General features: G+C 44.2%; 1 protein-coding gene across 1 annotated transcript in view; it reads right to left on the reverse strand.

The window, feature by feature from the left end:
• The window catches only part of CPPED1 (calcineurin like phosphoesterase domain containing 1), a 115,967-nt gene that overhangs the window by 35,900 nt on the left and 52,285 nt on the right, over positions 1-27,782 (reverse strand). Inside the window, exon 3 of the mRNA XM_079796803.1 lies at positions 193-615. Coding sequence (XP_079652929.1) covers positions 193-615 — 423 coding nt within the window. The remainder of the gene's footprint in view (positions 1-192; positions 616-27,782) is intronic.

A 27,782-nucleotide genomic window follows, 5' to 3' on the forward strand; every position in this document is an offset into this window, starting at 1 on the left:
TAATGCTGACAGCCTCTTCTCATTTAACCTCATAACCAGCCTATGAGGGCTACTCCTGCTGTTCCTACTTTACGGCCAGTGAGTGACAGAGCTGAATCAGAACCCCTTTGCCAGGCAGTGGAGGGGCAGAAGGATCTGGAAACCTCCCCTTCGGACCACCCTTCCACCCAGACACTGGGGACCCGCTGCTACCTGCTTTGACGAACTTGTCTGCCATCTCCTTCCGCACGGTCTTGGTGAGGTTGAAGTAGTCATCGTCCTCGTCGATGCTTTGGAGGAAGAGGGGGATGTGCTGGAAGACGATGGCGTGCTGGCACTTCTGCTGCCCCGCCGCGCTCAGCTGCTGGTCCAGCCACTGGTCCTGGGCCTGCTTCAGGGCAGGGCACCTGGAGGCGTCGTACAGAAACTGGGAGTTGAGGACGAGGAACAGGACGCCCCCGACCCAGAAGCTGAAATAGTCGTCTCCCCACATCTCCTGGAACTCTGCGATGGTCTCGGGTGTGGGGACGTTGCCCACATCGTGGTTGCCGCTGACCAGGACCAGCGGGATGTCGCTGTCCACGTTCCTGAGCACCTGCTGCAGGTCCTTCGTCTGCTCCTTCCGCCAGGGCATCCCTGCAAGAGTGAGGGTCACGTTCTGAAATGGCCGAGGTTGTTTGACATTTATTCCCATAAAATAAGAGGGAATAATCTAAAAATTCATTCAACCGGGCAGAGAGAAACTGCAAAAGCAATCCTATGCTAAAAGCAAATCAGCGAGTTGGAAACCATTGCCCCCTGGGTTGAACTATCCTTCCCTCAGGATGCCTTGGATTTTAATAACTAAGTGGCATCTGACCCAACGTGCCAACTGAAGGATGGTGGAGTCGTAGTATTAAATGTTAGTGAAGCTTGGTTTCTATCTTTTGTTCAGATGAAGAATAAGTATAAATAGTTGAAACTGTCCTGCCCCATCTCAGTGGGTCGTGCTGAGCACCCCTACGGTAGTCCCAAACTGAAGTGTTTCATACTATACACACAGCCTTGCAGACTGTGTGAGCACCTTTATGGGAAAAATTCTTAGGACCTGAATGGCTTGATCCATGGCACATGCGCCTTGCTAAATGCCCCCACACAGAGAAAGAGGTTTTTTTATATTCCATTAGTGGTGTGTAAAAGCTCAAGTGCTCAATGTCTTAATATTTAGTGTATCCCCCCTGGCACAGGATTCAGTATGGAGATGATTATTTAACTCAGGGGTGGGGAAGCTTTGTTCTGCCGAGGGCCATTTGGATATTTATAACTTTATTCGTGGGCCATACAAAATTATCAACTTAAAAATTAGGCTGCTATATTTGGTCAAACATTTAATTAACTCACCCCTAATGCCTTGGCAGGAACAGACCAAATGATATCTCAGCCTTATACGGCCCACGGGCCAGATGTTCCCCACCCCAGATTTAGCTTGAGAATTGGAAAGTGTGTGGGGACCTGACTCCCTCAGATTCCTGTCTTCCACACTTGATATAATAATGCATTAAAACTTTAATAAATGGGTTCTAAAATGACCAATTCAAATCCACATCTGTTTTTTGAGCTAATTTATTCAACAAATATGTACTGAGTGCAGACTACGTACAAGGCTCTGATTTAGTTCCCGGGAGTGAGCTATGAGCCAAAGATACACAAAGTCTTCCCTTCAAACTGGGGAGCCAGGTAATTTGTCAAGTACATGACAGATGCACCCATCTGTTTCAAAAGTTATGAAGCGTTACTAAGAAAAGCCAAGTGGGGGGAAGGCCATGCTTCCCGCGCCAAGTTAGTCCCGACGAATATGCTTAGTATCGTGCAAAGACAGCACAAGAAAAACGATGAAAAGAGCTTCCCAGCTTCCCAGGGGGTGATGAAAACTCACCTGGAAAAGGCTGCCAGAGCGGATGAAAATTACATCCCTCATTTCATTTCCATCATGAATTTAAAGGAAAGCAGAAAGTCTTTATGAAGCAATTACAGCTAAGAAAGACCATAAAGCAGAAATGAAGGAATTCATCTAGATCCTAGATGGTCGTAACATAGGCAGAGGTGAAGCAGGAACTGGTAGAAATAACTCGGGAAAGAAATAGAAGGAAACACAAGAACGTCTCAGAAGTTATGACTACAAAGGGAGTAGCAGCGAGATTCCCTTTATAGCCAAGTACGCGCCAGTTTCCCTAGCGTCCCCTGTGAGTATATGAAGAAGAAGCTACAATTGTTGAATACGCAGCTCCTCATATTCCCACGCAGTCACACTTGTTCATGGTGTGATACAGATATCCTCTGCCATTATTCTTTGTTTTCACCTGTTGATCTGCATCCATTTCTGAAAGGTTTGGTTAAGTTGCCACCGTTATCGGATTGATCAATTTCGAAATTCTGCCAACTTTTGTGTTCATCTACTTTTAGCTACCTTGCCTAAGAGTTGAGAATTTCCATATGTCACTGAAATGTTTTATATTTAATCCTAATAAGGTAAGTTAGTAATAAGAAAAGGAAGACGCACAGCCACTCTTTTGCATGTGGATATCCAGTTGTCCAGCACCATTTGTTACAGAGACTGTCTTTCCCCATTGAACTGTCTTGGCAACCTGGTCAGAAATCAACTGACCCTAAATATGGGAGTTTATTTGTGGGCTCTCATTTCTATTCCATTGATCTATATGTCTATCCTTATGCTAGTACTACAGTGTTTTGATTACTGTAGCTTTCTAATAAGTTTAAAATCAGGAAGTGTGAGTCCTCCAACTTTGTTCTTCTTTTTGCAAGGGTCCCCTGAACTTCCATATGGAGTTCTGGATCAGCTAATTCAAGGTCCAACACACAAGAAGCTACAGCTTTTTAGGAAGGCTTGTCTGGGTTTCTGCCACTGCAGACACACCCACCGCCTGGCTGCTCTCGGACTGGACCGTGGCCCAGCAGGGTTGGCCCTTGCCCAGGTTAAAGGTGAGGTGTACTGCTGAGAGTAATGTCTGCCCACAGGAGACACAGGAGAGGGAGGCAGTGGGGGTGTGGGAGCCTTGATGTGTTCTGAGAAGGGTTCATGTTAAAAGGACTCTGTCCTCATAAAGATTCTTTGGCCAAAGGCAGAGGGGCTGGCAGAGAGGCGATTTTCTGGTTTTCAGCAGGAGGTAATAAAAACTAGATCAGCGTTGTGATACTAGAAAAGGAAAGAAAAAAGACCATGTAAATATGTGTAAGCCTTGTCCTGTTGGCGTAAGGAAACATAGAGGAGAAAATATGTAAATGTCTGTCATTGTCTGCACCTGTCACTGTGGGTCAAGGTCGTCCATAAATTATTTCCCCCCAAAAGTGATCATCCCTCTAGTGTTTATGTTCTTTAAAGCCAACCTTGGTGTTATTATAAGATGTGTACATGCATGATGATGGGATACTCAATTTAACAGAGTTCTACTAGCACTTGGCACATGGAAGTGCTACATGTACATGGAAGACATTGCTCAAGGCTGATGCTGACGAGACATGCAATGTCCCGGGACAAAGTTCTAGGACAGTTATAAGCAGATTCACCTTTGGAATTGGCAAGTCCCCTCAAGGGAAGGAATGACCAGTTCATTTCTGTTCAGAGCTGCTGGGGGTCAGGTGCGTGAAAAGGTCTTAGTTAGAATGACTGCCTCTTTTTACTTTAAGATTCCATTTTATAATCGGAACTCTGGCACCTGGGGCTATATTCCCAAAATCTTCGGTCTCTTACGGCAGTTTAAATATAAAACGTAATGAAAAATTAATAGAAGTTTCACAGTTAAACTCCAAAGAGAGTCACTGCTCTTTCAAAGCCAGAGGCAAAATCTACAACGCCCCAGTTATCATAGGGCTAGAGAAACAGAAATTATTTGTCTTCAGCTAGGCATTTATTCAACACACCTGCTGTCCTACTGTGTGCTAGGTCTTGGCCACACCAGCAGAAGGAAGGGAGTTATCTTTGTTCCCATGGAGCTCAACGTCTAGAAGGGGAAGCAAACACAGAAAAGGGAATGACCATGTTGTATTGCACAAGATGTGAAGTTATGTGACAGGAGCATCAGGCCCTGTGAAAGCACAGGGCGGGGGTGACCCACACAGTCGAGAGAGCCTTCCCAGAGAAAGTAACACTCCCGCCAACATAAAAAGTTTAGGGGTACTTAGGGCCTGCTGAAAAGGAAGCAAGCCTTCAGAGGCAAAGAAACAGCAGGGTGAAGCCAAGGTCAGAAAGAGGACCTGGCACCGGGAGGCGGGGCAGTGCAGAGTTGCAGCCAGAGTACTAAAAAGCGCACATTGTAGACTGCCGACTATGTTCTCGGCACTGAGCGAAGCTCTTCACACAGACGGTCTCACTCCTATAAGAACCGATGCAGAATTAATAACACAAATGGGCAAACTAAGGCACAGGTGACACTCTCATTCAAGGTTACAGAGTTTGTAAGATGTTCACTGGATTTTAACCCAGGTAGGCTGCCAGATAAAATATAAGATGTCCAATTATATGGAATTTCAAAAGGATATTTTAATATTAGTATGCAGTATTTGTTTTCCTATATTTTTATTTGCGAAATCTGGCAGCCCTAGCGAGATTCAGGTTCCACCTTGGTTAACTCAGCCTGACTCCAAAGTTGGTGTCCTCAGCGATGAAGGGAAACAGATACACACACCACCTCCTGGTCAGAGCCAAGAGCAGATGCAGAGTGACCACTATGGGGAAGAGAGTGGGCACTGCAGGCAATTCCAAGAGTTTCTACGTTGAGGTGCCAGACTATGATTTCAGGTCCAATCACTTAAACAGTTAGCTTGGCCATGTATTTCTTGATGTGTTACCCATCTGCTGGCGACAATCTAAAAGTGTTGCTAATACAATTTGTTGGTCAGGGTATGGGGAAACAGACAGTGTTTATAGTGTTGGCTGGAGTGTAAAAGGTTTTCTTTATTCAAATTTAAAAACCCACATACACCTCGATCCCCATGTTTTAACACCTGGAATTTTTCCCAACAATAACGTGCAGAAAAAAAGTACAAATAACAATTTTTATTGCAGCCAATTTGTAAGAGCAGAGCAGGGCTAGGAGTATGATAAGAGGAGTAAGTGGAACATTTAAGAACCTCACTCTCAGGTTTGTGCAAGCGCTGGCCCGGCATTTGCACAACCCTGAGAGTTGAGTGCCTCCTTAAATTATGTTCCCTGGACACCTCACTTGCTTCACACATCCCTAGTGCTGCAGCATATCATAATAGATAACCTAAATGAACACGTAAGGTCTAGCCAATCAGTGAAATACTATGTAGCCACATAAAAGAATGAGGAAGACTATCTACTAAGGGAAAAAAGCAAGATCAATACAGGCATACCTCAGAGATACTGAAGGTTTGGTCCAGACCACTGCAATAAAGCTAGTACCGCAATAAAGCGAGTGATAATCTTTTTGCTGGTGGAGGGTCTTCCCTTCAATTTGTTAAAAAAAAAAAAAAAAGCAACTTCTATAAGCACAATGAAAACGAAGTCTGGCTGTACATTGTGCATAGTTTACTACCCACCTTTCATGTGAAAAGGAAAACTACACATAATATGTGCACACACTATCTTTGGTAGAATGCCTTAAAAAACTGGTTCTATGTGCTGCCTCTAGGGAGAGACACTGGGTTAAGAAGGAAACATTTTCTACATTCTTTATATTCTTTTGTAACTTTTGAAAGTTGGTCTCTATTAAAAATGTAAATAAACAACATTATGAAAATAAAATATAAGGAAGAAATATGCAAATATACTTATAAATGTATCTGGGAAAGATACACAAGAACCTGGTAGTTGTCTCTGGGAGGAAAACTGGCCTCTAGCGGGTGGGGGGGTGGCGGAGAGGATGCGGAGGGAGCAAACTGATTTACCAACTGCCTACCCATATACAGAATTTGATTTTCCCTTAAAAATTAAAGACATATAAGTAACTACATGAATGTTAATCACACACACACACACACACACACATATCACACTGTATGCACACACAGGCATATGTTATCAGACCAGTGTTAGAACTGAACAAAACTGGATGACTTTATATAATCATAGCCAAGCCCAGACAACAGCCTGGATGTCTTTGCACGGCCCACGGCTTCAGGGGATTTGGTCTTGGTTTGGCAAGTGGCATCGTTTTCCTCCTCTGGGGATGGCACCTCAGAGAGAATGCTCGAGCCATGCAGGACCAGGCTTTGTTCCCCTGGAGAAGGAATCCTTTGCCCTTAGACACAGGAAGGTCAGAGTCTCTGAGTGTTCTAACTGCACCTGAAATCAGACCCGGGTGTAGCTTGGCCTCAGTCGCCAGCAAGCTTTTCTCAACGAGGTGTTGCTTCCATGCGCTCAGCCTCTTTCCCAGGGACTCGTGTTTCAACTAAGGAACCTCTTCTCTTCCATACCTTTGATAGTAACATGCGTTTTTTATTTCATACAGGTTGCAGCTCGACACGATTAAACAAAATTATATGCTGTTACTAGAATAAAATCCCACTGCCTGGTTCATTTATAGAGTTCATTTAAATTCTTTGGGGCATAGATTAAAAGAAGACACCAGAGTGAACCTGGGATGGCTCTTCATGAAACATTGCCATCGTGTCTCAGAAGCAATGGTGAAACCCTTGGGAGGATGAGATGAACTCTTGGCCATGTAGCTTTTCTTAGGATTTTATTGCTTATTGAGAACCCAGGTGGCTACTTCATTCCCAGGAACATGGGTGTCCAGGTTACCACCATTTCCCCCAGCTTAGGGCTCCATCTTCTGAAGGGAAAATAGCCACTCTGCCTCATGTAAAGCCTATCTCAACCACCAGAGAGGCAGGCAAAACCACAGAGATGTAGCGCTCCCCTGCCACTCACAAAACATCTGATAATACACATTTTATCTTCCCCTTTGCGGGTACTGGAGAATGTAACCTGGTTACAGAAAACATGGAACAAGAAATGAACAGCGAACCCATGGGTTTCCTTTCCTCTTCACCATCCCCACCCTGCCGCAATACTCAGCAAGGGCAAAATCCCACCAGCAAACTGCTGTTAAAAACCACCTACCTGCACGACCTTCAAAAGATTTTCTCTTTCCTGTGGAGGTTGTCTAAACAACAGATACCGCGAATAGATTTCAAGTACTGTGACTCTATTTACTGTTTTAGTAAGAAGTTTTTTTTCTTCTTTTTAAAACAAGATCAATGTTCTCTGTAGCAACTGGACAAGGAAGAATGCTGCTTAAAGAAAATAAGAGTTCTCTGTTTCCTAGTCCCTGTAGGCATAAGAGCTCTAACGAGAATTGATGCGGATGCATTCAACCACTGTCAGGAAAATTCAGATTAAATAAATAGTGGGCCAGCCTCAGTAAGAGAGACGCAGGCAGGGTATGTAATGAGCTGCTCATTCCAGGAGACAGAGAGTGGGCTTCCAGGGTCAATACATTTAGCAGCTTAAAGAACAACAAAATCAATATGGCCCACGAGTAAGCTCACTCTGAGCAGTTACTTGCAAACCCAATGATTTCTCCAGCTGAGGCGGTGAAGGGGGGGGGGGGTGGATAACAGTCCGAGGTGGGTTAGAATTGCCTGTCCTAAAAATTGCCGCTGTACTTTGTCAGATGCTTTCACATCACACAGCCTTCTGGGCCTGCCCCAGCTCGCAGGGCTTCCTTCTGCCGGGATGTCACAGGGACCTGGCTTCACCACCGCCCCCTAACCCATCACCAGGCTGTGCAGCAACGAGCAGTCTCCAGCAGGATTTTCTTTGTGCAACGAAGATGCTCGGTAGGTGTGTGTGGATTTGGTCTAATTTGGGATCGGCTAAGTGCAGAAATCAACCTGAAGACATTAGAATACACACAGAACACCCATGTCTATTCCTCCTTCCCTAGTTTCATAGTGGGCCATCAGCTGGGCAGCCTCAGGACCCTTCCTCCTCACTCCAGACCTTCTGACAAAAACAGAAGGTTCAGCAGCTTCTCCGCACACACCACCACCGCCACCACTCCTCTTGTCTTTTAAAGTCTCTTTCCCTAACTTAGCTGTGGCCCATCTTCAGGCAATTAAAGGTACAACTTGCGGCTTATTGCAAACTACATGGGTAGTAGCATCTGCCTGTTATGGACTGAACCCCCCTACCCCCAATTCATATGTTGAAATCTTAACCCCCAGAACTGTACAGTATTTGAGCCTTTTCCCAGGAGAGCTGATCCTCTTCAACTCCCCTTTACCCACCTCTATGGCATCGCAGAACTGCAGGCCCAGGGTATAGCTCACTGCCTGCAGGACCACACTAACCTCTGATTGGCCCCTCGACCCGTTCCCACACAGCCACCAGCACGAGCCATTTCAGTGACACCAGCCTGTCACACCACTCACCTCTCTCAATCACAATTCAAAGTTACATACACTTAATCTCTCCTTCCTATATGTGCTCCCAGCTACCCTCACATCATCCCTCTGGTGGTGCAATGAAGAGAGGGTGTTGGGAATATTATGCAGAGGACATCGTCAGAAAACCTAACCCAATTCAAAACACGCATGTTTCCTGACTGCTCCTGAAACAGAGTGGCTTGTGTGCCAGCTGAAGTGCCCCTGCCATTTTGCACGAGCACATTGAGGGCTGTGCATTACTCATCATCAGCTTCGAGAGGGCGCAGGCTGGGCTGAGAGACACCCCCCACAAGTGCACTAATGTTGTGCACTGGGCCTCTAGTCAATTATAAGCATGTTGTTCCTCACTATCACTAGTGTTTCTCTCTGCCAGGGCACCAAGGTTAGCATTTCACACAGTATTTCATTGTGTCAGCAGTCCTGTCACCATGACACCATTTCGTTCTTAACTGTGTGCTGCCTCAGTTTCTCCAGGCATTGAGCAGTCATAGTGAATTTGCTGTATCTATTGTCAATTAATAGGAAAAAAAAAAAAACCACCAATGATGCTGAGGCAGGATAGTAAGAAGCTAGGAAAATTCCTCAGGTAGCAGAAAGGGGAAACTAACTGGGACAAGATAAGTAAACAAGGCCAAACAACTTAACCAACTAACAGCCAGCTAGTGAATCATAAGACCTTATCTTCCCCAATCAAGGACACCGAGAGGTTTATACCTCTCCTTCCTGACCAGAGAATAAGCAGCTTAAATCACTCTAGTTGGGGAGATAGGTAACAGAGACCGATTAGTGCCATTTGTGCCGGCCAACACCAAGGATGGATGAAGTCAGAGAAACAAATAAAAAAAAAACATGATTAGAGCCAGACAGACCTAAGATAAAAGTAAAACAGTAAAACAGACCAGAGAATAATCCAAAACTCCCCTATATGCTCATTTTGATGCATTAGCATATTAAAACACACCTGGAAAGCTGATGAATATTCTGCTGACACCCTCCCCTAAGATTCTTGCCCCCCTCAAGACAAAGAATGCCGGCACAGGCTCGCTCTAGAACATACTCATGCTTGTTCTCGGGCATGCACTTTTTAACTTTCTTTCTCCTAAACTCTAAGGGTCCCCATGAGACATGCAGCCAGGTGACAAGCAGTGGCATCGCATCCCGCAAGTGAGGCGTCAGAGCCGAGCTACACAAAGCCATGGAGGAGGACAGCCTGGAACTGGCTGGTCAGTGGGGTCTGAGTGGGGTCTCTGACTTCCCAGTGAGCTGACAGCAGCCCACCTTGGCTCACTTCTTTCCTATAATGTTTCTAGGGAGCCAAAGCAGAGCACTGCGGAGGCTCCCTCCTGTTACTCCTTACACCCTAAGTCCTTACTTTGTTCCACGGTCCCCCGCTCTAATAAACGTGCTCTCAAATTCACCTGGATCATACTGTGAAATCTTTCCTGCATGAAGTCAAGAACCCACACACTACCACCGGCCCTAGGCAGACCCGCTCTGGGCTCAGTTCGCATCTGGTGACAATGTCATGTGTATGCGCTAGGTGCCCAGGAGAGTGTGAGGAACAAGGACACTGTCCTTCCCCATGAAGCTTAGAATGTGTACACAGGCTTATGCCAGAGATGCCCTCACAGCTCCGGTCAGTGAGCCATTGCCCAAGAGACCATAAAGAGCAAGTAACCCTCGCAGGCTTTCAACAGTGAACAACCTGACCCTGGGTTTACAAGGTACAGTAAGTATAACCAATTGTGTGTCGAATATAGGGGAGTTCTAGACTTGTTGAAATGCAGCCATATTAGTTATTCAGACAGGCATTCTAGCTAGTGGTAATAGGGAATACATAGCAGCAATATTATTTGACCAAATTGTCTGCCAAAGGTTTCAGGGGTCACTGAAATTGCAGGGCAAATTCTGGATAGCATTTTTTTAAGCATTCCATTCTGACAGAGTAACGTCAAGTGCTCAAATAAATAGAAGGCTTTAGAATTTCTAAGTTCATTATAATTCTGCACTTAAGAACATTATAATATGGATTTATTAACTTGAAAAGGTTTGTTGCTTTGTAAATTATCCCCTTAGAGCATCTAGAAGTATTAAAAGAAAAGGGAAAAACACTACAATTATAATTTTTTTTAACCTCTTAGAGTGGTGTTTATCTTACAGATTATTGTGTGCAAAAGTTTATTCATAAGTAGGCTGCTAGGAATGCAACCAGGGTTTGTCACAGCAACAGTTTAACTGGTTGTTAGATCTCAGGCTAACTCACAACTAGTTACTCCATCACACAGACAAATGTCCTGATTCAACCACCTAAGAGGTACAATCAAGCCTCTCTCCCAGCTGCAGTGTTTATTTGCCCAGCAAAAATTGAGATTTATTACTGTTTCCAAATTTTGTAAGCTATTATTCTTTCAAAAATGCATAGGAACCTAACCACTATTTATACCCATAGGTAACAATGATCACAAGGGAATTTAATATACTGGAGAGAGATACAATGTAAAGCAATGTATATTAAATGCATCTGATTAGAGGGTCAGTAAAGGTATAATTTTGTGGTTATCCATACTTAGAAACATTATTTGTTACATCAATAGAAGTAAAATGTACTATATTAGTGGCTTTAGGATAATATATCTCTAATACATGAAGAAGTAGGGGAGATAAAAATAAAGGGTTTGCAGGCTGATTATATTTTTGAGATCCCAAAGAGAGTGACATGACCCAAGGTCACCGTTGGAGTTTGACCAAATAAAGCAAATAACCCTTCTGAGTTACTCAGAAGCTCACCATATAGGAAGAATAAACATGCTGGCAGCTGTCACTCATGGAATCCTTACCATGTGCTAAGCACCTGCACTACCGCATCCTGACAAGCCTGTTATTGTATTACAACATGCTACCTGGTTGGCTGCCCAGGTGACTCGGGCCCTTCCTCATGGCACTATTATTCGATTGAGTGAAATCCACATGGAATGAAATGCACTGATCTTGCTGGTTCTGTGATGCAGGCAAGATGGGCAAGGAGGGGTTAAATAGAGGACAGTCAGCTCTCTAGGGAAGCGCCCGAATGGTAAACAGATGGGTCCTGCAGAGTGTGGGACCTCAGAGCATCCCAGGCACCGAGTGTGCCTGTCATCTCGGCTGCCAGCATAGTTGTCACCACTGTGAGCAGAAAAGGTGTCTGGGACTCCTCACTGCCATCCCTGCCCTGCCTGTCGCCTTCTCTGCAAAGAAAGGAGGCCCAGAGGGAACCTAGGTGATGGGTAGGGTCAACACACACACCATTGACTTTGGGGAACACGACCTGACTTCCAATTCAGGACTCTAGATGTTCCAGCTTGCCTCCTAGTCCCAAACCAAAAGGGCGTAGAGGTTCCAGGAGTGAAGGGAACACCAGGAGCACACACTTGGGATATAACAAGGTTAAGTGTTGGATATTCACATATACCTAGACCTGAACATTATTTGATCAGCTTGAAAATCCTAAATGCAATAGTATACTGAGGATTTTGCAAACTCGGGGGGGGGGGGGAAGGAGGGGGGAATTAAGGGAAAGAATTCCACAAACTATACCTTCAGTCTGCATTCTGTATCAATTCTGACTTAGATCAGAATTGTCTTGTCATTTTGTTGACAATACAGAACGTAGAAAACAATGGATAGCTGTGAAAGGCTGAGAGCAATAAAATCTTGTTTTTATAAAACCATTAAGCAGAAGTGAGTCAGACAAAACATAGGGTAAGAATGTTTGGTGAGACACAGCTAAAAGCCACCTTAAAATCATAATAGAGCCCTAACCGGTTTGGCTCAGTGGATAGAGCATTGGCCTGCGGACTCAAGGGTCCCAGGTTCGATTCCGGTCAAGGGCGTGTACCTTGGTTGCGGGTACATCCCCAGTAGGGGGTGTGCAGGAGGCAGCTGATTGATGTTTCTCTCTCATCGATGTTTCTAACTCTCTCCCTCTCCCTTCCTCTCTATAAAAAAAAAAATCAATAAAATATTTTTAAAAAAATCATAATAGAGGCTTCCAATTAAAAATGGTGTATTGAAAACTCTTAGCTCTGTTCCTTCCACAAATCTTACTGCAAAGATAGTGAACTCTCAAGGACAAAGATAACGGGAAAGAAGAAAACCACAGAAATATGAAAACCAGAAAACAGATGGACAAGTGGGAATGGGCTTAGCCAACTTAGAAAGTTAAGTATTCAGCTAGCAGTGAGAAAGTCAGTAAGCGACTGGCTTGGTAGAACCACTTTGGAAAACTCTTTGGAAGTATTTCCCAAAGTTAAATCTACATCTTCCCCAAAACCCAGCAATTCCACTCCCAGGTCCGTAACTAAAGAAATGAGTGTGCAGCTCAGCTAAAATACATGACAGGAATGTCACAGCAGCTTTAATTCATAGTCCCAACATAGAAATGACCCAGAAATCCATCACTAATGGAATGAGTAGATAGTTGTGACATAATCATTAGGTGGATGCAACAATAATGAAGAACATCCTGGGCATTGAGTGTGCCTGTCATCTCGGCTGCCAACATAGTTGTCACCACTGTGAGCAGAAAAGGTGTCTGGGACTCCTCACTGCCATCCCTGCCCTGCCTGTCGCCTTCTCTGCAAAGAAAGGAGGCCCCAGAGGGAACCTAGGTGATGGGTAGGGTCAACACACACCATTGACTCTTTAGGGAACATGACCTGACTTCCAATTCAGGACTCTAGATGTTCCAGCCTGCCTCCTAGTCCCAAACCAAAAGGGTGTAGAGGTTATTGCTGCTGCATGCAATAGCATGGATGACTGTGAGACAGAATGCACAGGAAAGTATGCACTGAAGAGTACCTACTGTATGACTCATTTTTATGAAATTAACTAGCAGGCAAACCCAACAGACAGTGCATGAAGGTTACTGACGCAGAAGAGGCAGGAGGGAGCCCTCTGGTGTGTGTATCTTGATCCGAGTAGTGGTTAAGGGTGGATTTACATCAAGCTCTTCACTTCAGATTACTTGCATTTTACTTTATAGTAAACCTCAATTTAAAAAAAGAAAAGAAAATGAATTTTTAAATATCTGCTTTGTATCACAGATGCCCTAAAGGCCCAGGAATTTGTGGTGACAGGTAACCTTGGAAATGGGGTAAAAGACCTAAAACAGAGAGATGGCATGAAATTCCGTGAAGCTGGCCCACTGTCCTCACTTTGGCAGAAGGCAGTTTCGGTTTTTGTAACAAGCAAACAGGGGATCCTGAGAGAGAGCCAGCAGGTAGAGTTAGGGGCGAGGTACCATGGTGAAGACAGGAGGATCAAGATGAAAGGCTTTACCCCGATTTTGTGAACACTGCCTTGTTCTTCCGTTTGGATCCTAGAGCGCTCCCAATGAGAGCAGCCAGGCAGAGCCCTCCAGCCACAGGCAGGAAGAGTCTCCTCTGGGGCATCTGAGAACCAAAATGACCTGAAGACACTGGGGAACAGGGGAGCCTCACCACTATGGTGCAAGACCCCCACACAGCATCCAATCAGCTCTGCAGTGCTGCATTCCTTTTTCACTGCACTCAAGCTGGAGCAGCTAACCGAGGATCATTAGATGCCTGAGGAAAGTCCAATACGAAAGCCGTGCCAAAATAATCAAAATGGGAGAAGACAGAGACTATTTGGGGAGAAGGGGGAAAACTATCATTAATATTCTCAGAGAAAGAAGATACTGCACTCATCAAACAATTATAGGATGCTACTTTTTAAAAAAATATATTTTATTGATTTTTTACAGAGAGGAAGAGAGAGGGATAGAGAGTTAGAAACATCGATGAGAGAGAAACATCGATCAGCTGCCTCCTGCACACCCCCCACTGGGGATGTGCCCGCAACCAAAGTACATGCCCTTGACTGGAATCGAACCTGGGACCCTTGAGTCCGCAGGCTGACGCTCTATCCACTGAGCCAAACCGGTTTCGGCGGGGATGCTACTTTTAAAAAGATTAATGACCAAAAAAAAGTTCTTGGAAATTAAAAGTATGGTAGAGGAAATGAAAATCCAGTAGAAGCTTAAAGATAAACTTGGGAAATATCTCAGAAAGTAGAATAAGCAAGGAAATGGGAAAAAGGAGATAATAGTTGAGGACCAGTATAGAAGCCCAATATCTGGAGAATATGAGTACCAGAAAATACAGAAAAACACACAGGGGAGAATCACCAATGAAATAATTTAAAAGTATTTGATGGCCATGACTTTTCTAAATGGATTAAGCAGATTCACACCATGGTTCATCACTGTTATTTCAGAACCCTGGATACAAACATAAGATACTACTGGCTTCCAGTCTTATAAAAGGATCAAGAATCAGAATGAAACAGAGCATCTTAAAACCCTATTAACAAGCAAAAGCAAGGAAGCAAACCTTACAAAATTCTGAGAGAAAAATTACTCCTTACCTAACATTCTATACCCAAATTACCAAACTATCAATTTAATGTCAGGGTCAAATGAAGATATTTTCAAATGGAAATTCTTCCCCGGAAGCTACCAGAGGATGAGATGCATCTGAAAAGGAAGGGAATTGGCATCCAACATGAGAGAGAGGGGAATTCAGTCCCTAGAATGGGGATGAAGTCCCCAGGTGATGGTGTTAGCAGGGTTAGAGAGGAACCAGTCAGGGGACAGAGGGCCCTAGGAGAAATTTCTTCAAGAAGCTGACACTGATAGAATGCCTAATATTTTTAAATTTATTGACAGGAAATTTATGCACTTATGCCTTTGGAATTAGTACATTTTAAAAAGTAAGTTTGAATTAGTACATTTTAAAAAGTGAAACCCTTTATTTTCAAAAGGCAAATAAAATTTCCAGGAAAAATAATCATGACATATTACATAGCTCAGTTGTGAACAATGCTTAAAATAATGTATATATAAACTATTACAAATACTAATACCTATATAACCCCAATTAGGCTTTAACAAAGATGCAAACCCAAAAAATAATAAGCAGATCCAGAAGTAGCAACATGAGCACAACATGTAGGTGATTATCAACAAAATTAGCTAAAATCGTTGAAGGTGGTGGCCAACGGGAAGTGAGCAAAGGGCAGGTGAGGAGCTGTAAACTGTTGCTTCTCAACATTCTGTGTATAACTATGTGACTCATTAATCAGCTTGCATATACAATGCTGACAAAAATTAAGAACTAATTCAAAAAAGCAAAACTTTATCATACTATTTTTGTTTAGTATAAAATAGCAATTCCATAATCTATATAAATGATTACACAATAGATTTTGTAATTTTAAAAAATCACTTTGCTGTCCACATGTGAGCCAAGTCTTGAGAGTAAGATAACAAACATCTGGAGGAGGAGCAGGAGGTCAGGGAAGAGAAGGGAGAGGAGCCGGAGGGAACAGTTTTCTAGCAAGAGGAACAGTATGTGTGAGAACAGTATGGGAAAGGGACACAACCCCCTGAGGAATTGAAAAGCAGCCAGTATGGTTAGAGGCCAGAGTGGTCAGGGGAGAGTGAAAGGCCTCGGCAGGCCGGCCTGATCCAGGAGAGCCTGTGGCCCACCATGGGAACGTGTCTGAATTCTGAGAGCAGTCCCTGAAGGGTTTTAAGCAGCGATGGTCATGTTCAGGGCTGAGGTTTCAAGTAATCTCTGTCTGCAATGTTTATATTGCCCACACTATTTTTAAAGAATGAAAAGTTAGAAGATGGTCTAAGGGCTTACCCTTGCCTTACCAAAGAATTCTATTATTCGCGTGAGGCTGTAGAGGCCAGAGGGGCCTCCTACGCCGAGAAGAAAAGAGACACTGGAGGGCAAGGAAGGAGGGGCTTGAGGTCACTTGGGCGGTGGCCAGATGTGGAACAGTAGAAGGGGCCAGATGGAGGGAGCACATGAGTAATTGTCTGTCTTCGTGGTATTCACCCTCTCAGCATCAGGGGGCATGACAAATAAAAAATCACTAGCATCTCGTTCTATCAAGGAAAAGTTATCATGACAGTAAGAATGATGCTTGTCAATGATAATTTGTTTGATACAGGTAGAGGACCTGCTAAGAGAATCAGAATTTGGATTATTCTTCCCTTAGAAATGTTAGCAATTCAAGGCTCACCATAACATCCATGAGATATTCTAAATGTCCATCAATAACAGATGGCATGATTGGCATGATTTTTTTTTTTTGGGGGGGGGATTGTTCTTTAAGCCATGAATATGAAATGGCACTCTTCCATCATAAATAATTTTCTATGGAAAGCCAGATGTGGACTTAAAGGCAGGAATAAAGGAATGTACAACTCAAAGTTGTGCTCGTGTTCAATAAAGACTAATCTACAGTCACCATCAAACTACCCTCTAGCACCCACAGCCTTATATCCACAACCTCCTCCACACAGCAGGAGAGGAATGCAAGGCTGGTTGGTAGTCACATTATTCTCTTTTCAAGATCAGCCTCTTGAAAAAGCCTGGCATCCCCACACAACAAGGCATTGCAGAGCAAAACAGGAAAGCATCCTGAAGTTCCTATCAATGCTTTGTTAGAACTGAGCTTGAAGACAGGACTCCCATGCACAAAGCTAGGGAAAGACTGGCAGGCTTTTTGTTAATGGACATCTGAGTTGTCTGCAGAGAAATCCTTAGACTGAAGTCACTATAATGTAGCCACTATTGCTGTGTTGGGAATAAGCCATCTGCAAACTCCAGACTCACTTTAGGCTGTTTGACAATAGTGATGCCATCATATACAGGCTACTATAGGTACAGAGAAAGAAAGCTAAAGGTCAGAGGCAAGTGCTTGCCACTGGAAGGAGAACACAAGGTACCAGCGCTATTAAAAATTTTTAAAAATATATTTTATTGATTTTTTTTTCTTAGAGAGAGAGGAAGGGAGAGGGAGAGAGAGAGAAATATCGATCAGCTGCCTCCTGCACGCTCCCTCCTGGAGATCAAGCCTGCAATCCTGGAATGTGCCCTTACCAAGAATCTCACCAGTGACTTTTTGGTGCATGGGTCGACAGTCAACCACTGTGCCACACTGGCCAGGCAAGGTACCAGTTCTTAACTCTTCGTCATAACATAGAATTGGAATACACTCTGCAAATAAAATGTAGCAGCAGATTGCTAAAAAGTCACTCCTTAAATTACACATTCAACATAGGAGGGAATGCTGTCTTTTGAAGGAAATATATGAAATATCCTTACCTAAAATTTTTTTAAGTCTCTCTTCTAATAAATTCTCATATTTGTAGCATATATCACATCACAGAGTAGAATACATTATTTTTCCAGGTCTTGAACCACAGGAATAAAAGAAACACAACAAAAAATATTTTCTCCATACTCACTTTAGGATCAGCCCCAGCCACGGAAGAAATTACAGAAATGCCTTCCCCAAAACGTGCTGCAGTTACTCAGAACCCGAGTAGCCATCAGTGGGGTTCTCTGCAGCTTCTGGGTTCAGAAGCTTGTGAGTCACTCTATTTGGAGGCCGTCTGATCAGAAGGGTTGGGAAGAGGAGAGGAGGAATGAGGATGGCTGAGTAGGAGACATGTCTTTGCACTGTTGTCCTGATAAATCTGGACTTGACGTCAGCACCTAGTGCTTGCTGGGCAGGAGGAAATCAAGACATAGAAGATGAGCCAGGGAATCAGGAATCCATCATGGTGAACCATAAAATGAGAAAGATGATGGACATTTAGAAAGAGAAAAAACAATGCTGGAGTAAAGGAGAGCTTGGCAGAGAGGGGAGTGTAGATAGCTTGGTATGCAAATGCACAAAACATTTACAAAGTCTTCTTAATATTAAGAGGCTGATGCTGAAGCATATCTACCAAGAAAATGTTTCCAAAGAAAAAAAATGTTTCTATCTTACAGTCTATAAAATAACACTGGAAATATTTTTACTTCGGGTACGATGTCATTTTAGTGAGCATTTAACAATTGGAAGGGTAGTGTGTTTTTAATGAAGGGACACCATGCAGCCATTCACAATGATCCTTGTAATAACAAGGAGGCTTGTTTATGTTACATGAAGAATTGCAGCACACAGAACTGCAAATAATTTATGAACTCAGCTATGCAAAAAATGTGTGTGTTTTTTTAAGATTAGGAAGGAAATATGCCCAAAATGTTACTAGTTATTACCTCTAGGTGGTATAGAACTAAATGATTTTTCTTATTCTTATTCCCAATTGTTTTTTCAATTAAGCATCTATTACTTATATAACCACAAAAATCCACACATATTATTTAAAAACACACACACACCATGGTACAGAAATAAAATCTCTCTGAATATTTTAGTTCACAAATATATAACTGTAAGCTGTGGACATGAATATAGATGATCACTGTTTCATTTATTCTCAAACAAGAATGAATGCTGGGATTGTCAGGAATAATAAATGGCAAAAGCTCCTGGCAAAGTACTCTACCTACTTAAACAGGAAGACATCATGCAAATTATTTAGAGTGCTAAGAGTATGGCCTAACTGCTGGGTAAATGCTTATTAAGTAGCCTACATACAGGGCCCTGGACTAAAAATTATAACCCTGCTCATAAAATGAATGTCACCTTATTAGAGCCCAAATACAGTTGCAATATTATTAGCAAACTGTTTTTGCCAACAGGTTTAAGGGAGAAGCTAAATTCTGGCAAGCTAAAATTACTGTCCCTGGCAGAAACACGTCAAATGTGGGAGCTTTCACAGGATCAGACATGGTTGTTCCGGGAGACAGTGACGCATTAGGGAAGGCAGGAGGGCTACAGAGGGAGGGGGTTTGAGTCTGAGTCCTGGTTCTGCCCCTCACATAGCTACACAACCTTAGGCAAGTCATTTACTCTCCCTGAGATTCCGTTTCTTATCCCCAAATAAGTATAATGTCTAAATTGCCAGGACTGTCATGAGAATACGCAAGTGTGTGTATGTGTAGAGTGACTAGCAGAGAGCCTGGCTCAAACCAGACAATGAATGGATGAACAAATAATCAAAGCAGGTGAGCTTTCCTCCTTTTTGGTATTGTCTACAGATACCAAAGTACTTGTTCAGTACACGCTGGAGGAACCGTGGTGGGACAGAGCCCTACTGGTGGGCCAGCCCCACTCCCATTCCTCCCTTTTCCACCTCCAGTATAGAGACTGGAAACACTACACACGGTTCCCCAGACTCCTTTCTAGCTAACGGTGACACTAGCAGAAATTAGCTCAGGGAATTCCCAGGAAACTTCTGCTATCTTGAAAAGGGGGTCAGATGTCACTGGTATTGCCTCCCAACCTTCCTTCTTCTCTTAAAGATGGAGGAGCCTTGTTACTATGAAAGAAAAATAAGCTCCACTTTATTTAAGCTACTTTTTGTCTAAACCTGCAAATACTTTGCCGACAAATACATTCTGAAAGAATACAAACCATGAATATACTTAGGTCTGGTCCTTGCTCTCATGAGAACAATAAAAAGGGCTCACAAAGAAATGTAAAATTATAATGTACTATTAGTGTTATGAGGAAGGGGTACTTGACATTCTCTCCTTCATATGTCATGGGTTTTGAGCCAGGGTGTGGTGTAGTGTATGAGAGGGAGGGAGGGAGGGAGGGAGGGAGGGAGGGAGGGAGGGAGGGAGGGAGGGAGGGAGAGAGAGAGAGAGAGAGATTGAGAATACATATCTGTGGTCAGGAAAGCTTTCTGAGAGATCACAGTGACACTGGGGAAGGAGGGGGACTAGTGGGGAGAGAATTCTCAGCAGAATGAATGGCCGGTGCAAGGCCCTGCGGCAGAACTGAAGAGGGTGAAGTGTGAGATCTTGAACATGACAGCGGCTGCTTCACAGAGGGCATGAAGTATAATACAAGATCAGACATGGGAGGTGGGCAGGGATAGGCCTCTTTCAACCTTGTACTTATTTTAATAGTTAGTTGCTTTCCTCTCTAAGAGCAAGGGAAAGCAACATAAGTGAGTTTGGCAAAGAAGTGATGTTTTCATTTTGGATTCTGGTGATAATCTATCTCTCTGGTGGTGCAGTGCATGAGAGAGAGAGAGAGAGAGATTGAGGATACTTATCTGTGCCCAGCATGGCCAACCAGCTAGCCAATATCCATTCTCCCTTCTTCCTTGCCACTAGAAACCATATTCTGTTTGGGGCAGCCATGTGCCATGCCCAGCTAAAGGACTATGATTGGTCCAACCAATAAGCACATTGCTCTTCCCTTCTTCCCAAGACTCCCTGGAGTCCAGGAATGGCCATGTAACCTGGATCTGACTGATGGACCTGAAGAAGTCTAGTTGGTGGTGGGGTGGGGGTGAAGGTGTATATATAGTACACAATCTTAGGTAAGTGTTTGCTTTCCTGATAAAAAGGTGCCCATGTGATCAACATAGCCATCCTGAGAGCACAAGGCAGTCAACAGGAAGATGAAAGCCAGTATGCTAAGAATGATGATGCTTAAAGTCAGGAAGACCCCGGGTCCCCGAGGGCACTGCTGGGAGGTGAACTGAGGACCCCTATTTGTTTAGGCTGCCAATGCGTGGGTGGCCTGTTAGTTGCAGCCACACACTTTCCTAAGCGATGTGCAGTCTTTTCTCATCTGGCCAAAGGAGAAAAGGCTACGGATCCACAACTGTTCACCGCGCCTGGTAAGGAGTGTGTCAGCAGCTCTAAGGAGCCAGCACTGCCCTGGGTAACATTCCCATTCCAAAACCAGAACTGCCTGACACAGCAACAGAATGGGAACCAGTTATGAAAAAAATATGACTATAACTAGCTGGATGGTACTTATAATGGAGTGGGCAGGACACCAGACGAGGTAAATCATCAGAAGAGCTGTTCTGCCTCATAAATGGCACCAGGGACACTCAGAATGGTTTTATACCAGACTTTTAAAAAATGGGCTAAAAAATGAATCCTCCTTCGATGCTTTTCTATAGAATAAGTGAACTGAGACAAACCTGTTTATGGAGAGCTGCGGAGAATCACATGTGAGCTCGAGAGGGGGCAGTCATTACAAGTGATAAAGGGACTCCATTCATTGGGGTGCAATTTAAGGTATTCTAAGCTCAATTCAGAGTTTTTGAAATGGGCATGATTATTGCTTCCCTTCATCAAGGGAAGAAATTGGTTGGACACTATTGATCTGTTCACACAAGCCACCAGAAAAAATCACTATGGAAAAGCAGGTTGGGCATGTGAATTTCTACGGGACAAGAGACACTAAATCCCCAAATAGGACACCTGTTGGAATTCTGTAAGCGGGGTCAGTTAACTATGCTGCAACTTAAAATTTCTAGTATACAATGCCAATCACTGTACGTGTGCTTACCTCCTACCTATGGTCAAAGTGACAGTATTTAAAATGTGACAAAACAGAGACGTTCTTATAAACACACGAATAGAGAAATATGTGAAAACGACCATAATACTTTAGGAAAAACATTTTAAATAACTGCAGACAAGCCTTGAATTTTAACAAAATCGTTTATCTAACGATGAACTACTACCTAAAGAAGTATTACATGAAAAAGGCAGCTGGCTGAAGATCTGGCCTGCTGCGTCAGAAATCAGACAGTGACACGTGTCCATCAGTTCAGGCTGCTATGACCCAGTGCCACAGGCTGGCTGGCTTATAAACAACAGAAATTGATGTCTCTCGGATCTAGAGGCTGCAAGTCTGAGATCAGGGGCCAGCAGGGAGGGATTCTGGTGAGGCTCTCTCTCAAGGTGCAGAGGTTTGACTCCTTGCTGTGTCCTCCCTGGATGGACCGAGAGGTGAGAACTCTCTGGGGTCCTTTTCATAAGGAAACCAATCCCAATCATGAGGACTCACCCCTATGATCTAACCACCTCCCACATACCCGCACCTCCTGATACCATCACATGGGGGTTAATGATTTCAACAATGGAATTTTGGGGGAACACAAATATTCGGTCCATAGCATGACACAAAGGCAGGAATGCTAAGTATATTAAATAACCCTGGGGTTTTAAATTCTCAGCAAGATTAGGAAGATCAAAAAGTCCTAACTAAGAATATCAAAGGAACTATAAATAGTCCAATATGATTTTAAAAAGTCTTGATTGCCAATCTTAAGTAGATATGGGTAAGTTTATTTCATGATTTGCAAAAACATAAAATATGCCTGCCTAAATATGTAACTTTCCGACAAATGACTATTGTACTTTACCTATTCCTTTCTTATGGTTATTAATTACCATTCATTAAGTGATAAAGAGTGTATGCCAGGCAGTATATAAAACACTTGAAAGGGAAGGGCACTTAGATGTTTTAATGAAGAAACTGACATTTAAAAATAGTTAGAAATATTGCTAATATCTACATCTCAGGACTATTTTGGTATCCTCAGGGAAAGAATAGCATGCTGGGATCTCCAAGACCACCCCCTGGTTTGATGACTCATTGGGAGGACTCATAGGACCCAGCACATGTTACTTCTGGTGTGATTTATCCCAGCAAATGACACAGACCAGGATCAGCAAAGGGTCGGGTGCACGGGGCAAAGTGTGCAGAAAAGCAGGTGCCAGCTCCCGAGAGTCCCTCCCAGTGGAGTCTCACAGGATGTGCTCCATTCCTCCAGCAAGGAGCTGTCCACCAGGGAAGCTCACCGGAGACTTCTTACTGGGGGCTGGTCCCGAAGGCAGCCTCTGCCTGGTACGGACAGACTACTCAGTAAGTGGTGCTAGGGAAGCTGGTAATCCCAACAGGAACATAAAATAAAATAGGGTCCCTATTGCTACCATACACAAAAGTCAGTTCCAAACAAATTAAAGATGTATGTATAAAAGACCTTTTAAGCTTTTAGAAGAAAATAGAGTATCTTAACAACCTCAGGGTAAAGAATAATTTCCTAAACAGAAAATGCACTGAGCATAAAAGAAACTGGACTACATTAAAACTTAAAACTTCCGCTCATCAAAAACAAAATAATTTAAAAACTGAAAAGATAGTTAAATCTAAGAAAAGTTAGCAACAACCAATATAAGCTGACAAAAGAGTAATCCGTAAAATACATAAAGAACTATTCTAAATAACTAGAAGAAGCATCTATATCTCAAGGGGGAAAAAAGGCCGAGATGAACAGACAATTCAGAGAGGGGCCGTCCACAAGGTCAGATGACTCCACATGTGAAAAGATGTTCTTTGGATTTTCTGTCACATGCCCTTAACGCCTAACTGAAATGCACACTGGAGGCTTCAACAGTACTGTTCATGTTTTATTTCGTAAGCTGGCTGTGTACTCATGTTATTAATCTTTAGCCTGTTTCTGGTGTTCTTTATGTTTTTCAGTTTTTTGAAATGCTGAAAAATTTAAAACTTTAAAAATATGTAGCTTAATACCTAATTCTCAGTAAGATTTTGAAGACTCATTGGTAAAATGTGTAAGAAATGCCTATGGTAGGTAAACTGAACTGGAAATAGTAAGAAAACTTCCTAGAGTCACCAAGCTAATACAAAGTAGTAGACCAGAATTCAAACCCAGTTTTGTCTGCCCTCCAGGGCCAAGCATTTCCCAATACACCCTAAATTAACGAGGAGATAAATACAAGTTTGCGTTGAAGATAAAGGCTTCTTATAATAAACTAGTTCTAGTTTGTAAAATCAAACACAACAGGAATAAATAAGAGGTTAAAGCACTATTTTAAAATAAAAGGGCTTAATTTTTCTTTAAGAAAATCTATTAAAAGAACATCATAGCTTGTAACTGAAGTTTGATGAAAAACATCCTTTGGATCTTAAAAAGCCTACCTGATGCCAGTTTATAACATAAACGTGTTCCATAACATAAATGAGTTGCTAGGCTGGATAAGAAATGCTCATGTTATCTATTACTCTATCACACAAACAGGGCCGCTTTGCTTCATGCTGACAGCTCTGACTTAATTCTCCCTAACTGCCTCTGTTCAACCACAGTTATCTTCAGATTGGTGGGGAGAAATCAACTTGTGTCAGTTTTAAGTAGATCAAATTTATTAAACTCTGAAAACCAGTTATTTGAGGGCTATCCTGGCAGGTATATATATATATATATATATATATATATATATATATATATATATATATATATATATATATATACTAGAGGCCCGGTGCATGAAATTCATGCACGGGGGTCCCTCAGCCTGACCTGTACCCTCTCCAATCCCAGAGCCCTCAGGGCATGTCCTGCTGCCGGCTTAGGCCCGCTCCCTGTGGTTCTCTGCTCTCTGCGGGGCTTGCCTGCTCCACACCATAGCGATGGGCAAGCAAGCCCTGCTGGGTGCTGCCTGCAGGCCCACTTGCCTGTTGTGGGTCACCGGCAGCTACGGCCAAGCAGGCCCTGCTGTCTGCTGTCAAGCTGCGCCACTGGACCCACCCCCAGGCCCACCCTGAGGTTGCCTGTCCAGCCCTGCCTGGCTCCCAGGGCCCCAGAGCAGCTGCGGCCGCTGGGGTCTGGCCCTGCCTCCCTCTTTGGCCCTTGAAGCAGCCTCGGTGGCTGCTGACCAGGCCCTCCCCCAGTGCAGGTGCATGGAGGCGGGTCCAAGCGCCGCTGCCACCACCCCGACCTGTGAACGCTGATGGGGGCGGGTCCGGGCGCCGCCACCACCGCCGCCCCCCCCATGGACCCGCAAACGCTGATGGGGGCGGGTCTGGGAGCCGCCCCCGGAGAGACCTCTCAGCGGCCGGATCGGTCGCCGCTGAGGGGAGACCCCTCAGTTTGCGGGTCAGAGTGGCAGCGGCGGTGGTGGCGCCCCAGGACCCGCGAACGCTGATGGGGGCGGGTTCAGGAACCGCCCCTGCCGCCACCCCCGGAGAGACCCCTCAGCGTTCATGGGTCCCGGGGGGGGGGGGGGGGGCGGCGGCAGCAGCGCCCGGACCGGCCCCCATCAGCGTTCGTGGGTCCGGGGGCGCCACCACTGCCGCCGCCGCTCCGACCCGCAAACGCTGAGGGGTCTCCCCTCAGCAGTGACCAATCAGGCCGTTGAGAGGCCACCCCGAGTCCCGCCCCCCAGCCTCCTGCCGCCCAATCGTGGGTGTAGCGGAGTGATGGTTATTTGCATATTACTCTATTATTAGATAGGATGCCTAAGTGACCGAACAACCAGTTGACCGGTTGCTATGCTGCGCATTGACCACCAGGGGGCAGACGCTCAGCACAGGAGCTGCTCCCTGGTGGTCAGTGTGCTCCCACAGCCAACCTCCCGCAGCGACGGCCCCGACTGAGGGGCCGGCCGGCCAACCTCCTGGCAGTCCCTCCCCACAGCCAGACAACCTCCCGAGTCCCTCCCCACCCTCCTGCCGGCCAACCTCCCGCGGTCCCTCCCCTGGCCATGCCTCCCCGCCGCATTGGACCTGATCAGGACTGGGTGAGACTATCCCGATCACTCTGATCGCTGGCCAGGCCGTGGAACCCCACCTGTGCACGAATTTCGAATTCGTGCACCGGGCCTCTAGTAAATTAATAGAGACTGTATATAATGATATGAAAAAAGTGTGTGTGTGTGTGTGTGTGTGTGTGTGTGTGTATCTGCCTATGTGTGAATACCAACTCCAAATTCTCTTGCCTTGAAGAGTTACGAGCTAAAGACAGACAGCAAAATGAAATTAAAGCAAATTCAACTAATCTGCACCATCACAAATCTATACAGTGTGAGTTTGTTAAAATATTTTATTATTCTATTTATATATCAACTACCAATAATATTTCTTTGAAAAATTTCTGAATTTTTAAAAATCCTTATGGACTGAATGTTTATGCTCCTATCCCCAATTCATATGCTGAAATCCTAACCCCTGGTGGATTTAAGAGAAGTACTGGTCATGGGGTAATTAGATCATAAGGGTGGGGCCCTCACCAATGGGATTAGTTAGTGCCCTTTAAGAACAGACCCAAGAGAACTTGTTTCCTTTCTCAGCTCTCCACCATGTGGGGATCAAGATGGCAGCTCTGTGCAAACCAGGATGAGGGGTCTCAGCAGATACTGGATCTGCTTTATCTTGGACTTCCAGCCTTTGAAATTGTGAGAAATAAATGTGTTTAAGCCAACCAATCTATGGTAATTTGTAGTAACAGCATAAACAACTAATACACATGCTAAAAATGAAATGCCTTAAAAAAGATACCAGACTCCTGACTATCCTCAGGGCTTTCCTGCCTCTGCATCTTGTTCATGTGGCTCTCTGTGGCAGATTCTGTCGATCCATTCTACATTCATTTCTCCCTCACTGGAATTCTCGCACAGCTTGCTCTATGGCTGCCAGTACTTTTACGCTCCAATTCTTCATTTCTCTGTGTGGCACAGCTTTGTGCGGTAGAAGAAAACAGATATTTAGTCCTCAAACCACATCTCAATAACAGAACACTACACTCAGGAGCACTGTGGCCTTTGAACCCACCCATTTGAGGTTTCAGTCTCTATCTTATGACAAGTGAAGTAATAAATATTGGTTTAAAACTGGCTCTGTCTCTAGATCATCTGACAGGATGTTTTCAAACCAAACCAAAACCAGATGAAGTTCAAGGCAACTTTGATGAGCACCTAACTGCTTGTTGGTTTTGGGTCTGTTGTGATGCGTACGTGCATCCGCACACACAGGCCATGCCCCTGCCTATGAGAGAGACCCACCCACAAACTGACAGCAGTCATAGTCAATACACAAATACAGATTTGTGTAGGTCTAAATTAAACAAATTTCGGATGAAGGCACACTACAAGTTCATTCTTCGCCTTACAAAGGATGAGCTGCAGAGACCCTCTAACATCCTCTGCCACATTCTATTTCTAAAAATCCAATTTTCACAGGAACTTCTTTACTGCTGAGAGGAGGAGGCCAAGGGAGCGAATACCAGCTTTATTTATTTATCTTTTTTTTTTACCTTAAAGTGGACCAACTTCGAGAAAATGTTAAAGTCTAACAGGAAAAGGTGGGTCAGACTCACTCTAAATTTCTGTGCACAGAAAGTTGCAGATGAGTGGCATATTCAAGACTCAGAAGAACAGTGCCCTCTCTAGGGCATGAGACGGCAACAGTCGGATCAAACAATCTCCGATGGGTGTCTTTTGGCACTGGAACTGCATCATTTCTATGGCTACTATCACTGTGACCTGCATGCATTAATCACTGAAATCCTCTCGAGGTGGCCCTCCTGAAAGCATTTCAATATATAACTTGATATATCTAGTAGAGGCTGGTGCATGAAATTCGTGCACTGGGAGGGGGTGTCCCTCACCCAGCCTGCACCCTCTCCAATCTGGGACCCTTGGAGGATGTCCAACTGCCGGTTTAGGCCCGATCCCACTGGCAGTCGGACATCCCTTTCACAATCCGGGACTGCTGGCTCCCAACCACTCACCTGCTTGCCCCTAACTGCTTCTGCCTGCCAGCCTGATCACCCCCTAACCACTCCCCTGCCAGTCTGATTGACGCCT

Source organism: Cnephaeus nilssonii (genome assembly GCF_951640355.1).
Source record: "Cnephaeus nilssonii genome assembly, chromosome: 2".
NCBI classification, from domain to species: Eukaryota; Metazoa; Chordata; class Mammalia; order Chiroptera; family Vespertilionidae; genus Cnephaeus; species Cnephaeus nilssonii.